The 20,326-nt window shown below is 40.1% G+C and overlaps 1 protein-coding gene across 2 annotated transcripts in view; it reads right to left on the reverse strand.

Annotated features, from left to right (window-relative positions):
- Positions 1-20,326, reverse strand: part of LOC134531870 (DENN domain-containing protein 5A) — a 160,993-nt gene that overhangs the window by 51,635 nt on the left and 89,032 nt on the right. For both annotated transcript variants that reach the window (XM_063367876.1, XM_063367875.1), the window contains exons 2-6: positions 13,760-13,869; positions 11,544-11,714; positions 10,342-10,607; positions 6,297-6,571; positions 4,763-4,938 (exon numbers count right to left, since the gene is read on the reverse strand). In XM_063367876.1, the coding sequence (XP_063223946.1) occupies positions 4,763-4,938; positions 6,297-6,571; positions 10,342-10,607; positions 11,544-11,714; positions 13,760-13,869 (998 nt within the window). The remainder of the gene's footprint in view (positions 1-4,762; positions 4,939-6,296; positions 6,572-10,341; positions 10,608-11,543; positions 11,715-13,759; positions 13,870-20,326) is intronic.

The raw sequence follows: 20,326 nt of genomic DNA on the forward strand, positions 1-20,326 counted from the left end.
TAGTCACTGAGTTGTCCTAATGAATTATCCTGAAAAAGGAAAAACATGACCATTACTTGAGAAGCTGAAGGCAGAAATTGCAGAAAATAAATTTTTGTTTCACCAAGACAATGCACCAGCTCACACCTCAGTGGTTGCCATGATGAAACTCTACAAATTGTGGTTTGGACTCCTTGACCACCATTCTATTATTAACCAGATCTAGACTCCATTTACTATTTTTTTGTTCCCTAGGCAAAATGTTGGACTTGGAGGACAGAGATTTTTGTCAAATGAGAAGGCAGAGACTTATACAAAGGAATGTTAAAAATCAATTGTGTATCCAAAATGGCTGAAATTACAGAGAATATATTTCAAAGCACGTGCAAACACATTCCCCAACTTTTGTTGACGACTGCTGCTATCTTCATGTTGAGATCAGAAACTTTTCCGACAAACCTTGTATATCAGAACCTAGATCGTACACTTTCTTAACTACTTGTCTCCTGGGTTGGGGCCACATCTGTAAATTTGATGATTTTCCCAGTGTTTTGGCATACCGTCAAACGGGGTTACTTGGGACAGTTTAATTATTTAAAAGATTGTAAAACTGAATTGGTAAATGCTACAAATATTACCACACTTTACTAACTCCAGTGACAGTATGAACATCTTAAATTCCATCAATTAATTTATGTGTATGCTTTTATATTGCCCAAAAAATATATTTTTTCCACTGTCCCAAGTTACACTTGGGTTGGTGTAACTTGGGACATTATTAAAATTTTATATAAAACTTTATTTTTAAGATCATCTGTCCATGTTTCACAAGGTTGAGGTTACATAGGACATCAATAGATGGTAAAATAAAAGTTTGTGTGAAATAGCAATTATTAGCAGAGCATCAAAAGTATAAAAATTCAACTACCTATTCATACAACAAAAAAAATTACACATAAAAATATACAAATTCATCATTTTTGACTTTTGACATCAACAAGGTGCAAATTATGCTTACCTATAATAATTCAAAGTAAACTAAACATGTACATTGAACAAATATCTGCCCCTACTCATGACCTTAATTGGGAAAATGACTTTCAAGATTTGCTGTACGTTTACATCAGCAATATCATCAACAATTGGAAACACAAACATACTGGTTTGTTTTCCTTCATAACATCGTAAGAACTTGCACCGATAGGTTTCGTCATTTTTTGTTGAAAGGACTTGTCCTACAAACATCTTCTCTTTCTGTTTCTTTGTGCCTTCATTGTATAAAAGTTTAACTATCACGAAATCATCTATGTTTGGCTGGATATGTCCCAATGGTTCTTCACAACCCACATGTTCAGATTCTACATCTGCTTCCTTACAACATGTGTCATTAGATTCTTCATCGGTGTTGTCATTAAGCACTTCTGCTCGATAGTTTTCAAAATCCAATTCGTCACTTGTATCGTGAACTGAAAAATTGTCACTGCCAGATTCCGTGTCTGAGTCTTCATTGTTGCACCTCTTTGTTTTTCTCTTCTGCGTGACAAATGAACTTGAGCTAGTTTTATCGGTATGTTTCCTTTGGCTGGAATCTGATGTACTAGGCTGTGGATGGTGAACATTCTTATTGCTACTATTGGCCTTTTCTTTGATCATTTGAGGTGAAATGCTTTTTCCTGCAGCGAGCTGAATTTTCTTTCGCCTTTTCCGTGTCTGTGTCTCTGAAGTCCGTTTTTTCTGTAGAAATTCTTCAAAAGTTGCGGTCCAATGATTGTTTCCTTCAGAAATCTTTCGAGGTAGCCTTCTCAAAACTTGTTGGGAATCAATGGGATAGATTCCACTTACCCTGAAGCCACTTAACAAGTTTTCACCTGCTCTCTCAGAAAGATTATTCAAACACAGTGCCAAAAGCCGTGGAAAAGTGTCTTTTGGTATAGTCCCACGATGCTTGCTCTTCCATTTCTCCAACACTTTTCTCCATTCGACCTTTAATGGTCTGAAAAACGCTAGATCTAATGGCTGGCACAGGTGAGTTGCATTAGGTGGCAGCAGTACAAATTTTATGTTGTTTCTGTCACATTCTTCAAGTACTGACATAGAGATATGACTTGAAAGATTATCTCCGATTATGGCTTTTGGCCCTTCACCTAAAGTCTTAAAGTATGGCAATGCCAAAGAGATGAACCAATCCTCAAAAATTGGGCCTTCGAACCACCCTGACTTTGACCTGTTGTACCTAGCACAGCGAGGTCCTCCCTCTATCCAGGTTTGATACAAGTGATCAGCTTTATAGACAATGTAAGGGGGCAGTGTGTGTCCACTGGCTGTTCCAGCGAACATGACTGACACACTACACTTGGAAGAGTCTACTAAACGTTCTGGGTGTTTGCAGGTTCGTCTAACAATAACTTTCATTCTTCCCGGATCATCACACAAGTTTGTCTCATCATAGTTCATGATAGCTTGAGCGGGAATGTCCCTCAGTGTCACCTCCAGCTCTGAAAAGTACTCTTTGATTGTCTCCTGATCCACAGCAGCCCTGGCTCGCTTAATATTTTCACTCATCCTCACTTTCAGCTGCTCGGATTGCCTCTTTAGAAATGTTTTAACCCAGTCAACACCAGGCATGTTATTTTGGAATCTAGGCTCTTTCACGCCAGCCTTGTCGAGGTAACTTTTGACAAGCAGTCTCGTGTCAAATTCTGACATCGGAAAACCCCAATCTGCTGTTTTGAGTAAGGCATGAGTTAATGTTTCTTCTTCAGCTAATGAAAGTACACATGGGCGGCCATATTTCTTCATATTTTTTCCCGTAAGTTTACGAGAAAGTGTGCTCTTCGGTACACCATACTTAGCTGCAGCTTTCCTTAAGGATAATTCATTGTTTCTAATGTCATTTAAAGCATGCTGTAAATTATCATCCGAAAAATCATGGTATTTTCGGGCCCCAACCTGCCGAACGTACTGCCGTGGCATCAGATTGAACCTTTAACAAAAAAACATAAATTGCTAGTAGGTATGTTAATGGCCTTCCACCAGAAACAATTAATTTTAACACCTTACTTGATTGTGAAGCTAAGTGCCAAATAGTAAAAGTGCAATTTTTCATATTACTACCAATATCAGTACTATTTGTTATACAAATCTGCATTGAAATAACCACATTTACTCAAGTGAAGATGCAGTAACGAGTTCATAATTTAGGCACTCATATATTATCATATGCGACTCAAACACAATATATTTGCTTTCAGTCGATATTAGTGCATTGATTTGAACAGGAAATGAAACCAGTATAACTTGGGACAGTGTCCCAAGTAACCCCAAAAACACACATTTATTTAGTGAGTAATTTTATTTTCTCAAGTTGACAGTAAAACGATAGCTAATACATGTCCTGGCTTGCTAAGAAGTGAGGTTATAAGTAAGTAATTATATCAAGTTCATAAATAACATTGTTTAAGCTTTTGTTAACAAAGTTTTTAAGCCAATTATATTAGAAAAAAAAGCCACATTTAGTTAATATTACATAACATATACACCTACCTTAATATTTCATGAAAATGTTTAAAAATCCAAAGTAGAACATTACATGTGCTGTCTGTTGTATTTTGGCGCAATCTCAAAGATGATAGTATACATTTATAAAGACTATAGACTGTGGGTCCAAACTGTCCCAAGTTGAACTGAAGTCCCAAGTAACCCCATTTGACGGTACCTTTTAGCAGTCATCTTCATGGACGATTGACCGTTGTCAAGATGGCTGCAACAAGGCAAACTATCAATCAATTGGCCATGGCCGCAACCCAGAAGCTAAGAATTAATTGCAGTAAAACCGACATCTTTATTCCACCAAAATGCAATGTGTCAAGAATCTTCTGAAAACATCTAGCTCCTTATTTTGGCAATGGTTTGTCAATTAATTTTAAAACATAGAGTAGCTATTTTTAGGTAAATTATAGACGTTCAGTAGTGCAGTCAAAAGTGTAAGTAGCACACACCTATCACAGTCAACAAATTGTGCAAAATCTAGGAGACATTCAAATTCCTCTGTGAAAACAGTTGTGTCCATTAATAAGCATTAATTTTAATTATTCACTATTACATTATCTGTAAAATTACAGCTTTCGTTGTTGAAAAATATTAATATGTGGGAAATTTATGATTATTCTACACAGTGTTTGCCTCAGCAAAATATGCTTGAGTTTCACTAATGCTGGAATAACATAAATTTACAATCCCAGAATTAATTAAAAAAATTATTAGATTTTGAAGCCGCAACTTTAAAGCCAGATGTTTCATTGCAACGCTCATCATGTCTGAACGTCAAAGGTGTCGGTAGCTTATGCCTCAGATGCGGCTCCAGGAAGACTTTTCGGGAGGATCATGCAGTTGTAAAACGTGACATTTAATAAGTCAGATTGTATTGGCTCGTCTTAAATTGTCTACCTAAATATTTTCATACATATCGTTTTAAGATTACTTCGGTTATTTTACATTGAAATGTTTAAGTAAATAACAGTTCCACACATTTGAGACCTTTCCTTGATTTATATTGTAACAATACATGCATTTAATAATTGGAATTCGTATGATGTAATAGGTTTTCGACTCTTTTCGTTACATGTGGATTTATCAAGCTAACATAAATATACCCTCAAAAATAAATTTAAAAAAAAACTACTAAAAACAGGGCTTGGGAGGGGGGTAACGCCGTCACAAACACAGCGGACTCGCAGGAACGCGAGCTGGGGAGACGGTCGAGGGTCGGGGGGCAGAGCTCTACCTCGCTGGCGATGCGCAGGTTGGACTCGCCGCTGTGCAGGCCCATGACGAAGGGCACCGGGGCGTCCAGGAAGTGCTGCAAGGAGGCGGGCAGGATGGGCACGTACACGTGCTGCCACACGAACGGGAACAGCAGACACGTGATGGACTCTGCCACCAGCATCAGTTGCTGGTAGTCTGAAACCGAAAACACGCGCACCGCCCGTCATTTTCGTAGACCAGAGATGGACTTGCACAGGTTCTTGTCCTCTGCACATGACTAACATTGACATATGATTACCCCAAAGATTTTTTTTTTGCTTTGCTTTACAGCTTTTAAACAGTTAGTTCATTAAAGATGGAAACACCCAACAACGCAGCTCAGAGAAGTCGGGGAAGGCACCAGCCCTGCATTTTCCTGAAGAAATTTCTACTGGAAATGACGGAAAACCAAAATGGGGATGACTGGATTTGAAACTGGGTCCCCATGTGAATCCAGTTTTTTTTACCACTACATCAACTTGTAACAATTCAGTCTAGCCCGGCAAGGCAGTCCAAACTTAACAAGTCCAAAAGAAAATAATCGAAACAACTATTGAGATTATGTTGGGTGCCAAAAAATAAAGATGCTCGGCAATTTTAATAGTTTGTTGATTTATAGCTGGAGTCATTAATGGAAAGCAAAAGAACTTCTTCAAAACTTGTTTGCTTTTATTCTCCACTAAAAAAAAATGCCCAAAATTTAAATACACACAGTTCAAAAGGCTTCTCCACACCCTAGCACAGACAACTGATCCATCACTCAGTGCCAGAAGAATACTATCGGTAGCTAGAAAAAACTTAAGTTCCATGGTTACACTCATTCACGGTACTGCCGAGAACAGAACTTTTCCTGGGGTGACAGCCAAGGCACAGCAAGGTTGCGCCATGGACCCTTAACGCAGATACCGGTGGTCGAAAAAATTCAAAAATACTGCTTCGAAAATGGGTTATTTGTTGGCTGGGCTCGTACCACGGACGTTTAATTGTCTCTAAATGCATACTGCAATTGATGTTTGTAAGCCCCCGACCGCAAGCAACCAGCTCCTGGCTACCACTGAACTCTGACTGGCGAGATAATGCAACAGCCTACCTCCACACACGGAAGAGGCCTGTGCGTGACCTCACCAACAATTCACAACGCACTTCTCTCTGGTACAAGGACACAACAACACATAATATACATTGTACTCACATCTAAGTGTTTATGTGAAAAAAAAAAAAATTATACACACACACACACACACACACACACACACACACACAACATTACAAAGTTCTTCCTGATTGGCTAGCACAAAAATGTTATAAAATTACTTTCTCCCCTGGGAAAGGACATCTGCAGATTTTCCCATTATAAGAAAACACACAGAAACTAAGTCTCGGCAACTGAAAATATGTCTGGAAATTTGATGAAATCTTGTCGCACAGCTGTCTCTAGTCTTACTTACAACTCACTTCTGTTACCCTGTGATCGTGATGTTACTCCAGTGACTGTGAGAAAGAGGGAGCGTTACCGGCGGAGCAGAGCAGCACTTGGCTCTCCAGCAGCACGCAGGCCAGCAGCTGCAGCACAGCCTCGACGCCCAGCAGCCGGAACAGCTGGCGCAGCGGGAAGTCGAAGAGGGGCAGCTCCTCGATGGAGCCCGGCCGCTGCAGCACCACGAGGCCCTCCGTCTCGGGGCAGGCGAAGCGCAGGCTGCGGCCGGGCTGCGGCGCCGGCACTTCGTACAGCAGGTTGTGCACGTGGCTCTCCAAGCTGAGGCGCGCGTGCGCGCGGTTCACGTGCGCCCTGCGAGACACGGCACGGACCACACCGCTGGTTCAAACTGAACGACCCCCCGTCTACTCGGGTACATACACTGTGTGCAGACCTAAAAGTCATATCTCCTAAACGTCACTTGACCTAAAAGTCATATCTCCTAAAACGTCACTTGACCTAAAAGTCATAACTCCTAAACGTCACTTGACCTAAAAGTCATATCTCCTAACCGTCACTTGACCTAAAAGTCATATCTCCTAACCGTCACCTGACCTACAAATCCTATAAAATCTATCATTTCCACCAACTAATGTAAAGAATTTGAAAATAAACAGCGAGCAAAGTTGGTTCAAACTATAGGGCCCCCCGTCTACTCGGGTACATACACTGTGTGCAGACCTAAAAGTCATATCTCCTAAATGTCACTTGACCTAAAAGTCATATCTCCTAACCGTCACCACCCTACAAATCCTATAAAATCTATCATTTCCACCAACTAATGTAAAGAATTTGAAAATAAACAACGAGCAAAGTTGGTTCAAACTATAGGGCCCCGTCTACTCGTGTACATACACTGTGTGCAGAGCTTCAGAAGTAACCACGCGATCTGGAAACTGCTCAAGATATCCTCGTGGGGTCTGTTTACGAAAAGCATTTAAAAATACCCTGAGGGAATATGACTAATTCTGTTTCCATATTTTGTTTTTGATACTGTATTTTTAGAACAGTAAAAAGGGCTGAAAAGTGTGTGTTTTCAGAATAATTTGTAGAGATGAAACGTCCGGTACAGATTCTTGAAAGCACTCATCTTTATTTTAATACCACGTAGTGTTTGTTATGGTTACCACTCTAATTTCATAATTTTCCTAAGCATGATGAGAATACTGCACACCAGTTCAGAGCATTGCCCTTAAGAGACGCCACCGTGCTAGAAGCACCAGCGAGCGTCAACCTTATTATTCTGCCTCAGTAACACAGATACAACCCTGAGCAGGTGGGCCCTTTAATTGAACATTTACGAAGCCCTGCTATGGATATACTTTCAGTATGATCCACCACACGTCTAATAGCATTGCCACCAGGGGGCGATCAAGCATGCAACATGGCTACTATGTGAAGCCACATTTTTGCCCAGCTGATGATCTGTGCCAAGTTAGCGGGACACCTAGAACATGGTTGAAGTGTAGTTTTTTCATCGAGGAATCAGTTTTAAATGACTGTATTTTAAGGAAGTATTAATGCTTAGTGACAGGAATTCTAATTTATGTTATTAAACATTATTGGGCATGGTGAAACACCACTTGTGCTATGTTTTGGCTGTTGCAATATGGTGATGGTGAGGTATAAAGTGACTTCTGCTGCATCACAGCATGCCATTCCTAAAACTCCTTGACTTCACGACTGACACGAGCCTAAAGACACACGAGCACACGTCGAGCCAGGTGACACTGATATGTTGTTGCAAATATAAAAGTGTAGCCATCTTGCTAATCATTATTCTAAAACAGTTAAAACAAATTAAACCAGTCTAAGAAATCATCCACTTCAAACACAAAACCTTTTTGCTTGGCATAATCACTTTTCTTGGTGTTGGGCCAAACCTTTTTGGTGTATACAAGAGAAAGAACACATTCTTTGGTTCCCAGTTTATAGGTAGGTACCTCCTGATTTTATACAATCATCAATTTCAAATGTGTTAATTTCAAAAGATTTCAGGGTATACGTGTTTGCAATAAAGAAAAATTAGATTGAAAGAATATACTACAAACATTCATAGTTAATGCAAGAGATATTCTCTTTTCAAAGGCTGAGGTAGGTTCATCTTGTTAAAAATATTAAAATTTAAAAATATAGAATCACAAAATTTTACTTCCCAAACAATTATACATGAGCAGATGCAGAATGAAAAAAAAAAAAAAAAAAAAAAAAAAAAAAAACACCTTTGGACTTGAAAATTTCAATTACGAGCCCCTCCTTACCCTCAATGACTACCCAAAATTCCAAAGGAACTTAGGTACGCTTTGCTTCTGTAGTCTGTCTCACGTCAAATTGTGTGATTGAAAACTGAAGATTGGCAAGAGTTCATTTGCATTCTTATGATATTTGCACTGCATTTTATATACAACTAGCTGCCCGATCCGGCTTCGCACGGTTGTATTAATTGGGGGGGGGGGGGGGAAATGAGACCAAATCTCTTATTTACAGTTATAATAAATGAAATAAAATGAAAATTAATTAATTTTGACAAAAATTTAATACAATGCTTTGTAATGTACCGAAGAAAAAACGAATAGCACCGATGGTTTCCCGACTCTCGAGCACGCAACGTTGTCATGGAGACGAAGTGCCCACTGTTTCCCGGGCTTAAACACCAATCAACATTGATGATCAGTTTATTATTAATTATAAATTTTTAAAAACATTGATCGAAATAAAAACTACCCTATCTCTCAAGTTGGAAAAAATTACACATAAATGCCCATTTTCATCGAAATCAGTTGACTTGGTGAAGGGGACCTTTTTAGAAATCAGATGTAGTTAGTAATTGTCTTCTTAATTTGAATAATTTATATCACTTTCAAATCCCGACCGACTTTGTTCTACCAGTGTATAGTTATTTACCTGTATATATCTAAAAATTGGTGGTCTGTATTTAATGAGTGATGAGGACTACACTAACAATGAAATAGTCGTTGCCATGGAGACGAATGAAGCATCAACAATGCTACAGCCGTTGCCGTGGTGATTTTCTGCCAACTCATACATACATCACATTAGAAAACTCTAAAATTATAAGATTAAGACCATTAATCGAAATAAAAACTATCCTATCTCTCAAGTTGGAAAATATTACACCTAAATGCCAATTTTCATCGAAATCGGTTAAGTGGTTTAGGAGTCCATTGAGGACAAACATTGTGACACGAGATTTATATATATTAAGATTATAATTTTTTTAATGAATAAATGTTCTTCTGTATTTTAATATTTTAAACTTTAGATGTAAACTATTGTTAAAATATTGAAATGCTTCACCTCTGGTTTTCAAAATGAAATTAATTTAGACACATTTTCAAGACAAGAGGTAGAACCAGCACTTAAGGGGCCCGCCTACCTGGGCACACATACAGTGTGCAGAGCTTCAGGAAAAACAACGCGATTTCAAAACTACTCAAGATATCCGAGTGGGGCCTATTTACGAATAGCATTTAAGAGTTCGCTGAGGACCGAAAAGTACTTTTAATTTCGGATTAAGTTTTTAAACTGTATTTTTAGAAGCGTTAAAATGCCTAATTGGGAAAAACCGTCGTCGAAATTTAGGTTTGGGGTTGGCTTAAAAAAAAAGGCTGTTATAAAGATTTTAGTTCTTAAATTTTCCGGGCGAACCCACATGTTTTCTGGGGGCAATTCCAGGAAAACTGGTAAAAGCCTTCTCTCCGAAATATCAGGGCCCCGCACAGGGGCGTAGCCAGGAGGGGGGGGGGGGGGGTTAGGGGTTCAACCCCCCCCCCTTAGCACCAAATCTTTAATTAATTTCTTATTCATCACTCAAACAAATTTCATATTAAAATTAATAAAAATTTTACCATTACAATATTTAAATTTAAGTACCGAAAACTGCTAAAATAGCACTATTTTACAACTTAAAATCCAAATTTTCCCGGGGGAGGACCCCTGGACCCCCCGCTTTAATACGGGGGGGGGGGGATGCATGCTTCTTAACATCCCCCCATGCACAATTCCTGGCTACGCCACTGGCCCCCGGCAAAGTCTCGGCCGCCACAACCGGGCGCACGCACCTGTGCAGGCCGACGAGGAACTGGCGCGCCGCGTGCACGTACGGCAGCTGGCAGATGAGCGCGATGCTCTTGGTGACGAACAGCGTGTCCTTGGCGACGTCGTAGTAGCTCTGGGCGGCGGCGGGCTGGTGCGCCGACAGCTTGAAGTGGCGCGGCAGCGAGTGCGAGTCGTGGCCGCCGAGCCGGCCCTGCCGCCCCCGCCGGGGCCCGCCGCCGCCGCCGCCGCCGCTCAGCTGGCAGCTCGACAGCTCCGTCAGGTGCATCGCCTGCCAGGGGTCGCGCAACACCTCGACGTCACAACTTTCAATCATTTACTGATATCCACACCATCGGGGTGTCCACGCGAATGTGTACAAACATTTATCTGACTTTTCCATCACCAAAGTTACAAACATCCCTGACGATAATGTTATGGTAGGAAAATCCTACCTAACGAGAATTCCCCAAAAGGCAGGACAACCGCAATACACGGGAGTCTTAGAGGTTGCATAACTCCTAGGCCCCAGGAAACCCGAGACTCGCAAGTCGACCGAGCCCCTAGCAACAAGGCAGTGAGCGCTGATTGGCTCAAGATGATGTCACTTCAAGTAATGTCCCTTTAAATAATTTACTCATTTTGCAATTTTCTAAAAGGAATAAAGTTAATCCAGCTTCCACCATCCCCGTAGCTGCACTATAGTTCAAACAGAACATTGCACACGCCCTTTTGCAGTGTACATAACAATGCACTAAAACAACACGTGGAAAATGAAATGTGTTCAAAGTCTGGGGTGATGGAAATTGCGTCCCCTTCTCAAATTACTGATGCGTAGAGACACGCAAAATTCGCGGATTCATCCGGTGATAGGCTAGAATTCAAACACATATACCTCATATAATAATTGGTATTGACTTACTGTTCATCTGGACGAATCTCAACCAGTTATAAACCCTCGACCAAAGAAGTATCGAATCACAGACACACCAGCTGAGACGACTTACAAGTCGGCAGCCAATGAACTTGCGTTATTTGCCCGAGTGTACAGGGGTATGTGTTGCAGTCTATCCTGAAGGCCATCGAAACCGCGAATTTTGCAGGTCTCTACTGATGCGTTTTAGCATTTTTTTTCCATGTTGTTTGAATAAAGATATGAAAAATTCCAGCATTATTTGCCACCCACTCCCCTCTAACCCTGTGGTCGACTCAAGAGGCAAGGGCTCACCTGCAGCGTCTGCACGGCGCTGCAGATCTTCCTGTTGCGGATCTCCTCGTAGAAGATGTAGCTGAAGCCGTAGTTGCGGCTGCCGTCCTCGCGCGTGATGATGAAGCTGTGGAACTGCGGCTGCAGAGCGTGCTTCTGCGTGCGGAACCTCACTCCCTGCGGCAGGCACAGCTGCGCGCGCGACACACGCCGTCACCAACCTCACGCATCTCTACTCTACCAACACTGTCTGTCTTCACGCTCCTTCACGTGTCTCACCTTCCCGACAACACCCTCGCATGCTCATACATAAGAGACCGGGAAAAATTCGCGATTTCAATGACCTGTAGGATGGACTCCACGATCCTCTATGCTCTCGGGCGAATTGCGTCTGCTCATTGGTTACTGACTCGCAGCACCTGTTAACTGGGTTTCTCGTGATTCGCTACTTCCTTTGTTTACATTTTTTTTTTCATTGGCCCAAGAGTCCTTCAGATATACTGTAGCCCAATCACGGAAACAGCAAAAATATGCAAACTTTTTGGATTATAGCCTATCGTGAAATGAATGCGCGAATTTTTTCAGGTCTCTACTTATACACGGTTGTATATACTTCGAATTTTTATTATTTGCATTCTAATGCATAGTAGACAATTTAACATTTGAGTTTCCACTGTAAAAGCAACATTCAATTACTACAGGGGGATAGAAACACTTTGCCTGTTTGCTTTCAAATCTTTTTCCACTTGTTGGCGGGAACGATAGATTTTATAGTTTTTTTAAATATTGAGTACGCAAGCATGCACTCGTACATCCCTGCCCTGCGCACGCCCCTGTAAACCACCCAGGTTTCCCACAATCTTACTTCAGCCAATTTCCCGCCTGAGTCCCATATGTTTGAGCGAGTATGCGTAAGGACCGGAAAAATTCGCGTGTTCAATGACATCTAGGAAACAGTTCCCACAGTTTTGTGCACAATCGGACACCCGTTCCCTGCTCATTGGCTGCTGACCCGAGAGACGTTTCAACTGGGGAGAATGCGATTAAATACTTCTTTGGCCGAGGGTTTCTCATTTGCCCAGAGTCCTCCCGATAAACTTTGTTGGCCAATAGCAAAAACAGTATAAATATATACGTACGTATTTCATATTTAGTTTGTCGCGAGATGGATCAGCGAAATTTTCCGGTCTCTAAGTATCTGACAAGATAACAAATATATTACATTTAACATTATTACTAAAACACCTTTTAATAATCACACTTAACATGCAGTTCTCACTAGAAAACTTTTCCTGCACAATATCTTTGTCTGATTAAAATTTTAACGATAAATCATTGACTGGGATCAGACCACAGCTTATGAATTTTGATTGTGCTCCAAAATTTGTAACACACAGCCCTTACGTTTAGATAATGTTGGTAAAATATCATATGCGGATTAATAATGGGACACGAATTTATAATCAAAATGAATACTAGGATTAAGGACTTGAAGACACTTTTTCAATCAATTCCCCGAGTGTTCCCTCCTTTCCTGGTCTTTCCTTTTATGCGGGAAACCAGACACCGCACATTTTCTTTCTCGGAAGGTAAAGCCACGATGAAGTCGCGGATGCATTCACGGAGTAACGTTAAACGGAAGAGCTGAGCATTTGCTGAGAATCCGTACGGTTCCGTCTCCGCTTCCGTGTCACTGTGTAACAGGCCCTAAAAAAAAATTTCCCTCCACCCTGTTTCTGGAAAATTCCCAGGCTTTTTCAGGTTTTTGCCAGGGGCGTAGTGACCCGGGGGGGGGGGGGGGCAGGGGGGACGTGTCCCCCTGAACTTTTTGGGTGGAGGGGACTGTCCCCCCCCCAACTTTCTAGACCGTGATATTTTTATTTTATAATATTATTCTGCCCAACTTTATTTGTAATTTCTTCACTCTCAAATTTCATCTTAAGGAAACAATAATAATTATAACATCGATGTATCCAATGGTTAGATACAAAAACTGCTTAAAAAGCGCTATTTTGCACTTTTAAAATCAAAATTTTCCGGTGGAGGACCATCGGACACCCCCCCCCCCCCCCCCCCGTCTTAGTAAGAGGGGAATGGGGTTTACATGACATCAAAATCATTATTTGTCCCTCCCCAACTTTATGAACACAGCTACGCCAATGGCTTTTTGCCCAGACTTTTTTCAGTTTTTTCCCGCAGCCGCCACTAGCTAGTTTCCTCCCGGTGACGGCACTCACCATGCAGACGGCGTCCTTGTCGAAGGGGTTCCACGGCACGCTGTCGGGGTAGCGGCCCAGCACGTGCGACTTGTAGGAGCGGTCCAGCGGCGTGCACTGCAGGTTGTCGCCTGAGGGACACAGCATCCGTCAGCTGGGAGCAGCCAGCGCGCCGTCACGCGGATCGACACACTTCACAACACACTTCCCAACGGCAAGCCTTCTTTCCACAGACGAGCCAAAACCCGAAGTTCCCCGAAGTTCATGCTCGCTGTTTTTTTTCTTCCGTATCTTTAATGTAGCTATCCTAACCAAATCAACCGTCCACAATGTTTTGAAGTAATTATAATGTAGCTAACCTAACCTAATTGACCATTAGTATCCTTTTATCAACACATTTACAATGAACAACCCCCCCCCCCCCCCCCCCCGGTGTAGATGCCCGATCGGACGTTTGGCTCTCTCGTCTGTGAAAAGAAAGGTTCCTACCCGCCTTCGGGAACACTGCAGAATTGGTGCCACCCCTCATAACGGTTAACGAACAGGGCGGTCAAGGGACAAGGTTTGCGGAGAAGGGAGGTGTACAATACCCGGGATAGTCCCTAGATGATTTTCAAGATTTCTTTTTTTATCCGTGTGTTTGCGTTGCTATTACACCGAGAACAAGAATTGTTCCTATAAACCCAATTAAATGAGTGTACATGTTAGGTGTTTTGTCCATAAAAATATATATATATTTATTTTATTCTACCAAACGTTTATTTGATCATACTAAACTTTAGATGCGTCAAACAAACAAAATATGTTCGCATGAACAAATTATTTGTTGTTTCAAGCAACTATTTGGTTGGTTCAACATTTTAAACAAATATTTAGTTCAGCCAAACAAATAATTACAATTTTTCAATAACACAGCAGTTTTTATTAAACTTCAAAGCTTAAAAAAAATATTTTATAGCGGCAAAAAATAATTTTGTTAGCTTTTATAAATCATTTTGTTGGCATAACTTTTTCTAATTTGTTCGCTATGATGGGGCAAAAGCCATCATGACACTGAATATTCGCACATGCTGATTAGTAATTTTTACTCATGTGTGCACACTTGCTGAGATAACTGGCTGACGAGACAAGCAAGCTTTAGATGATTGGGGTTTTAGCAGCCTAATGGACGTTTTGAGGGAAGTTAATTATTATTTTCCACTTTCCTTGTACTTGGTTGAAAACTTACTACTCACGTGTTTAAAACCTTCGATCATAGGGCGAAAATAATTACTAGTCTATATAAAATAGAATTAGTAGAGTCCTACAAAAACGGAATATATGGGAAATTGACACTTCTCGGACCACCCAAAGTCCGGATTAAACGTAATTGGCCTTACAACGCACGATACACAAGTTTTTCATGGGTGCAACCCATGTAAAACCGATGTTGATGGGCTTCGTGTGCGAAGATCGGAGCATTTGGGACGGTGTTGTGTGCGCGACGGACGAGTGAGAAGTGCGAGGCAGTGTGATGGGACAGAGGTGCGAGGTAAGAGGCGAGCAGTAGAGAGAGCCACTATTGAGCCGAGCTCCGGTGGGGAGAGAAAAATGAGGATTTAATTAAAGAGTGATTAATTTGTGGACATACTTTTAAATCGTTGTAATTTAATTAACAGTGTGAATATTAGCTAATGAATAAAACTTAAATTAATTAATTGGGATATCTTCTCCAGCCCTGTTTTTCCCACAATATGCAGGCAAGTTGAATGTAGTGAAATGAATCCGCTAAATAATTGTGGCTCTACAAATAGTACCTACGATCAACGTCGAACACAGAAATATTTTACTGCGCAGCTTGTGTGCGAGATCTACATTTATCTATATCCCATATATCATCTGCATCCATAATTAGTGTATGGACGCATGGTGCAAGGAGCCTCGCTACCCTCAGTCGACACAATGTGTGCAGCGCTCAAAAACAGAAAACATTCCCATTGAAAAACAGCTCCAGTTTTTCTTATAAAATGCCTAGTTAAAAATATATATATTTAACAACTTTCTCCCGAGACTTTACAATAATGTTCACTTTAGTTTAATTTGTGCTGTCTTTTGATTAGTTAAATTGTTGATACGAATTTTTTTCGCGATAGCCAGAGACTGGATAAATTAGCGGATTCATTTCGAAACAGACTAAAATTCAAATATTTATATCTTTGTGCTGCGTCTGCAATTGGATTAAAGTTTACGTAAAGGAACTCTGAGCCAACGAGAAAACCTAAACCAAAGAAGTATTGAATCACAGAATACGGTGTTGAGATGTCTTGCAACCCAGCAATCAATGAACAGGTGACATTTGCCAGAGTATGATCTGTGGAGTATATCTCAGAGGTCATTGATCACGCGAATTTTTCTAAACACGGTAGCCTTTTAAGTAACATGGATCGGCTCAGCGTATCTTTTCCACCTTCAATATTCCGCTGTAATATTATAGGGTTGTATTCCAGAGTTACATAGCGTCGTGTTGCTAACGAAAAGACTGCACGCCAATCCATGGCACTGCTTGTGCATGTGTGAATGATTCCGATGTACGAGTCAGTTTTTGATATTATTTTAATGGCTACGAAACACACGCGAGTGACTCATCACTTCCACACGCGACAGAGTCCGTGAGCAACATTTACATAGCGTGGGTCGTGGGTTGCATCTCAGTTTAAGAAATTACAGTAATATTAACATATTTTCAACGAAGAATCCTACTCAAATAAAAGAATGTAACTTGTATTTCCAGATAACTAGATATTCCAGGAATTTACGCTGTGTTCCGTTATGAATATGGGAAAAATTTGCGTGGAAGGAAGAATAGTGTTTTTTTTTTTTTTTTGCTGTAGACACAAACAATTTTTAAGGTTTTGTGAGTCGTGCTAAAAGTAAAATAAACCCATGACCTAGAAGCTTGTATTATTTGCGAACAGTTTAGTTAAAAATATTTCAAGTGATTCTTTTTAACAGTGTAGGACCTACCGAGTGGGTTCGCGAAGTGTTTCGGAGACTGTCTCTCAACCTTTGAAACGAAAAATACTAAACTGCTGAAACGTGCAAAGTAAACAACCTTTTCCGGGAGTGAAACAAATTACAGTGAAGAGCAAGCGCAGCTGTCTCCGAAGTTGTTCGCACGGACGCATGCGCGGACGTGACAGCGAAGCCTTGTTCCGCATCTCTACCCCAGGACGCGAGCGAAGCTGCCCGTATAAACACACGACCCTCTTGGCCTTCTCAAAGGCACACAACTCCCGACAGTCGGATGTCGATAAGGGCGCACAACGCTCACCGTTGTGGGAAGAGTAAACACACGTGACGAACGCATCGGAGTGCAGGCGTAGCATCGGTATCGTCTACCTTTTAAAAATAATCAGTTGAAAACATTTACCGAAAACAACTTATGGTCTGAAGTGTTTCCTAAAGCTGGTATACAACTTTGAAAGTTGGAGGTGAACAATTTTTTCATTGCAGATAATAGAATTTACGATGTAACACTGGGCGTCTAGAATATGTTTAATTTAACAAAGTTCTAAAACTACAGCAATACTTGTCAAGTTTTGCAAAATGATTTCATTAAAATAATTTGTTGCAACATCTTTATTATAATACATTTTTCTGACTTGTTTTAAACTCCAAATATATTCATTAAATTTCTCTTGTAATGAGAAAGATTGATTCAAGTTATTCTGGCCATAAGTCAAGGCTGCTCAATAACAGACAAAAAAAGATGAATATGCAAAAGATGAACATAAGTTTATTTGTATTTGTAGAACTTTGTTCAATTAAACACTATCCGAACACTCAGTTTTCCATCTCAAACACCATTTTTACTGTTTGCAATAAAAACGTGGTTTAGCTAATACTTAAAAAGCGTTATACCGGTCTTGGAAAACATTTTGGACCACAAGTCTTGTAGGCATGTAGAGGCCGGAAAAAATCCGCGGATTAATTACGTGATAGAGCTAAAATTCCAATACTTGTACTTTTATGTTGCCTTCTTCTGTTGACTGCCTGGTGGACAATGAAGCAGTGAGAAACCACGAACCAAAGAAGTACTGAATCGCAGGTAAACCCAGTTAAAATGTATCACAAGCAAGCAGCCAAATGAACAGGTGTTTTCTGCCCGATTAAGCAGGGAAATGTGGAGTCTATCATAGAGGTCATCGAATCCGCGAAATTCCTACGTATGTGTTTCCAACTTATATTTTCGTAGTGAATTTGCAGCCCAAGCTCGTCGGTCGAATTCTAACTCATTCTTTATTACAGCCTCTGTCTCTTCAAACTCAGACATACCAAGTGCTATTGTATTTCATAAACTCCAACCAATGTTACCCCTGTGTACGCCATGAAGCTTTATTTTTATTTGACGTGACAACGTCTAATAATCGATGAACGCCGACTGCACGCACGAAAAAGTGTCCCGTAACGCAAATTGTCCCGTTACGCTGTGTCCCGTTAAGCTCATTGTACGCTTGCGCCGCATCTATCTCTCTTCCACTCGATTGGAACAACCATCGATTTGACTTTATCGAGGCACATTAAACTTGAAACACTCCCATTCGTTTCCTACTTTTCCTATCAAAGTCCTATCCTTAACAGAATAACAGATTGGAAGAAGTTAAATAGCAAACATGTATAAAAGTTATAGTTAAAATAATTTCTTCGTTAAATTAATAAACATATTTGAATTAATGAGTGCAAATAAAAGTAAATTTATCAACTAAATTGTAGATTTCATTTCACTCCTTCTTTGTATCAATACAAAATAGTGATAATTCAATAACAATTATTCAATTTTATTCATAAAAGTATGCAATTTTTTTCATCAATGTTTTGTTATGACGTTGTCACGTTAAACTATCGTCCGTAAACCGACTTTAAAGACAACCATTTTTTTTTTTACCGTTCTGTTAGCAAACGAACCATCCAGCTCACGATGTTGCTGCGAAGGTCAAGTACGCTATACCGCTGGAGATCTCGCTCCTGATGACGTGAGCAGACGCCAGTTCCCGAAACATCGAGTCTGTTTCTCGTATATAAGAAAGCCTTTTGCGTTCATCCTTGCTGTCGTCGTTGTGTCGTCCCGATTACCTGTTCAGTTTCATCACTGCGGGTTCATCAGTCACTGTGTTAACCGAAGCTGTTTTTTAAATGTTTTTACTGCTCTCAGTGCGGCAGTCTTGTCGTTATCAGCCTACTGTGTTCATCTGTACGGTACTTTTTTTTCTTCTAAATTATATTCTTCCCACGGAATTCTCTGTTTTGTCCAAGTTTGTAAAATTTGACTTCAGCTGATGATGACTTTTTTTATGTATACTGTTTGGTGTACATTTCTGAGGTATTTCGTATGGAAACAAGCATAAACCAGCAATGTTGTATGTTTTATATATTTCTCCATCAAAAAAAGATATCGTTACTAAACAAAAAAAAATCAATATTTTAGAAGAAGGACTTAAGTTTTAAAATTAACCAGTAAATCACACTGGTTACATGCTTTAAATTAATATTTGTATGTACTTTGAGTAACATCTTTATTTTAAATATATATTTGTGACGTGTCACTACCCACAATTTGTTGAATGAACTATTTTTACAATGCTCCAAAATTTGCGGTGGTTGTAAAAATTAATTCAATTAAAAATAATCCACACGCTCAGTGTCCCATCTTAAATATTTTCTATATTGTTTACAATAAAATGCTAAGCCCCAACTTCAAAGACGTATACCAGCTTTGGGAAGAATTTAGACCATAAGTCGTAAAGTGGTTTTCAACAGATTTTGTCGTGATGCACCTTCTGCCGAAGTTTGTATGTATGTAGTATATATGTATGTGTGTTGTGTGTGTTGTGTGTGTTTTATGTGTGTGTGGACCGAGAAATTAGCGATTTAAATTACTTATAAGATAGACTCCCCAGTCATCTGAATACTCGGGCTAAAGTCACCTGTTAATTGGCTTCAGAATGGTGAGACGTCTCAACTTGGTAGCCTCTGTTTCGGTAATTCCTTAGTTGAAGGTTTCTCATTGGCCAGGAGTATCTGTGTGCCAATAGCGGAAGAATTAGCTTAGGTGAATATATTTTTTTTAAAAATCTTATAGCGAACTTAATAAGCTTAATTAATACGCTTTAAATAAAATTTAAAAATAACAAGTAATTAAATAATCATTTTTATAATTACTTTGTTATTTTGATTCCCGATAGATGCAGGTAGGGAAATTTTGCGGATTCATTTGATCGCAAGTTAGAATGTAAATCTGATACTCCTGCACTCTGTTCATGATTGGATCGCCAGTTATTTGGACACGCCCCTCTACGACAGCGAGCCAACGATGTCCAGCTAGGAAACAAGTAAGCGAATCAGGTTAGTGCCAACTAACAAGAACAAACAGGGTCTCTCGCTACGAAAAAAGCCAAAGTGAAAGCAAACGTTGGTAGTGCAAACATAAGATTTTGAATTTCAGCCTGACGCCTAACGATATCGCGAAATTTCTGGGTCTCTAACTATGGTATTGTTATGGTGGTGATATCTTACACATCGAAAGAAACGCTGAAAAAAAAGAAAAAAGAA

Source organism: Bacillus rossius, chromosome 5 (genome assembly GCF_032445375.1).
Source record: "Bacillus rossius redtenbacheri isolate Brsri chromosome 5, Brsri_v3, whole genome shotgun sequence".
NCBI lineage: Eukaryota > Metazoa > Arthropoda > Insecta > Phasmatodea > Bacillidae > Bacillus > Bacillus rossius.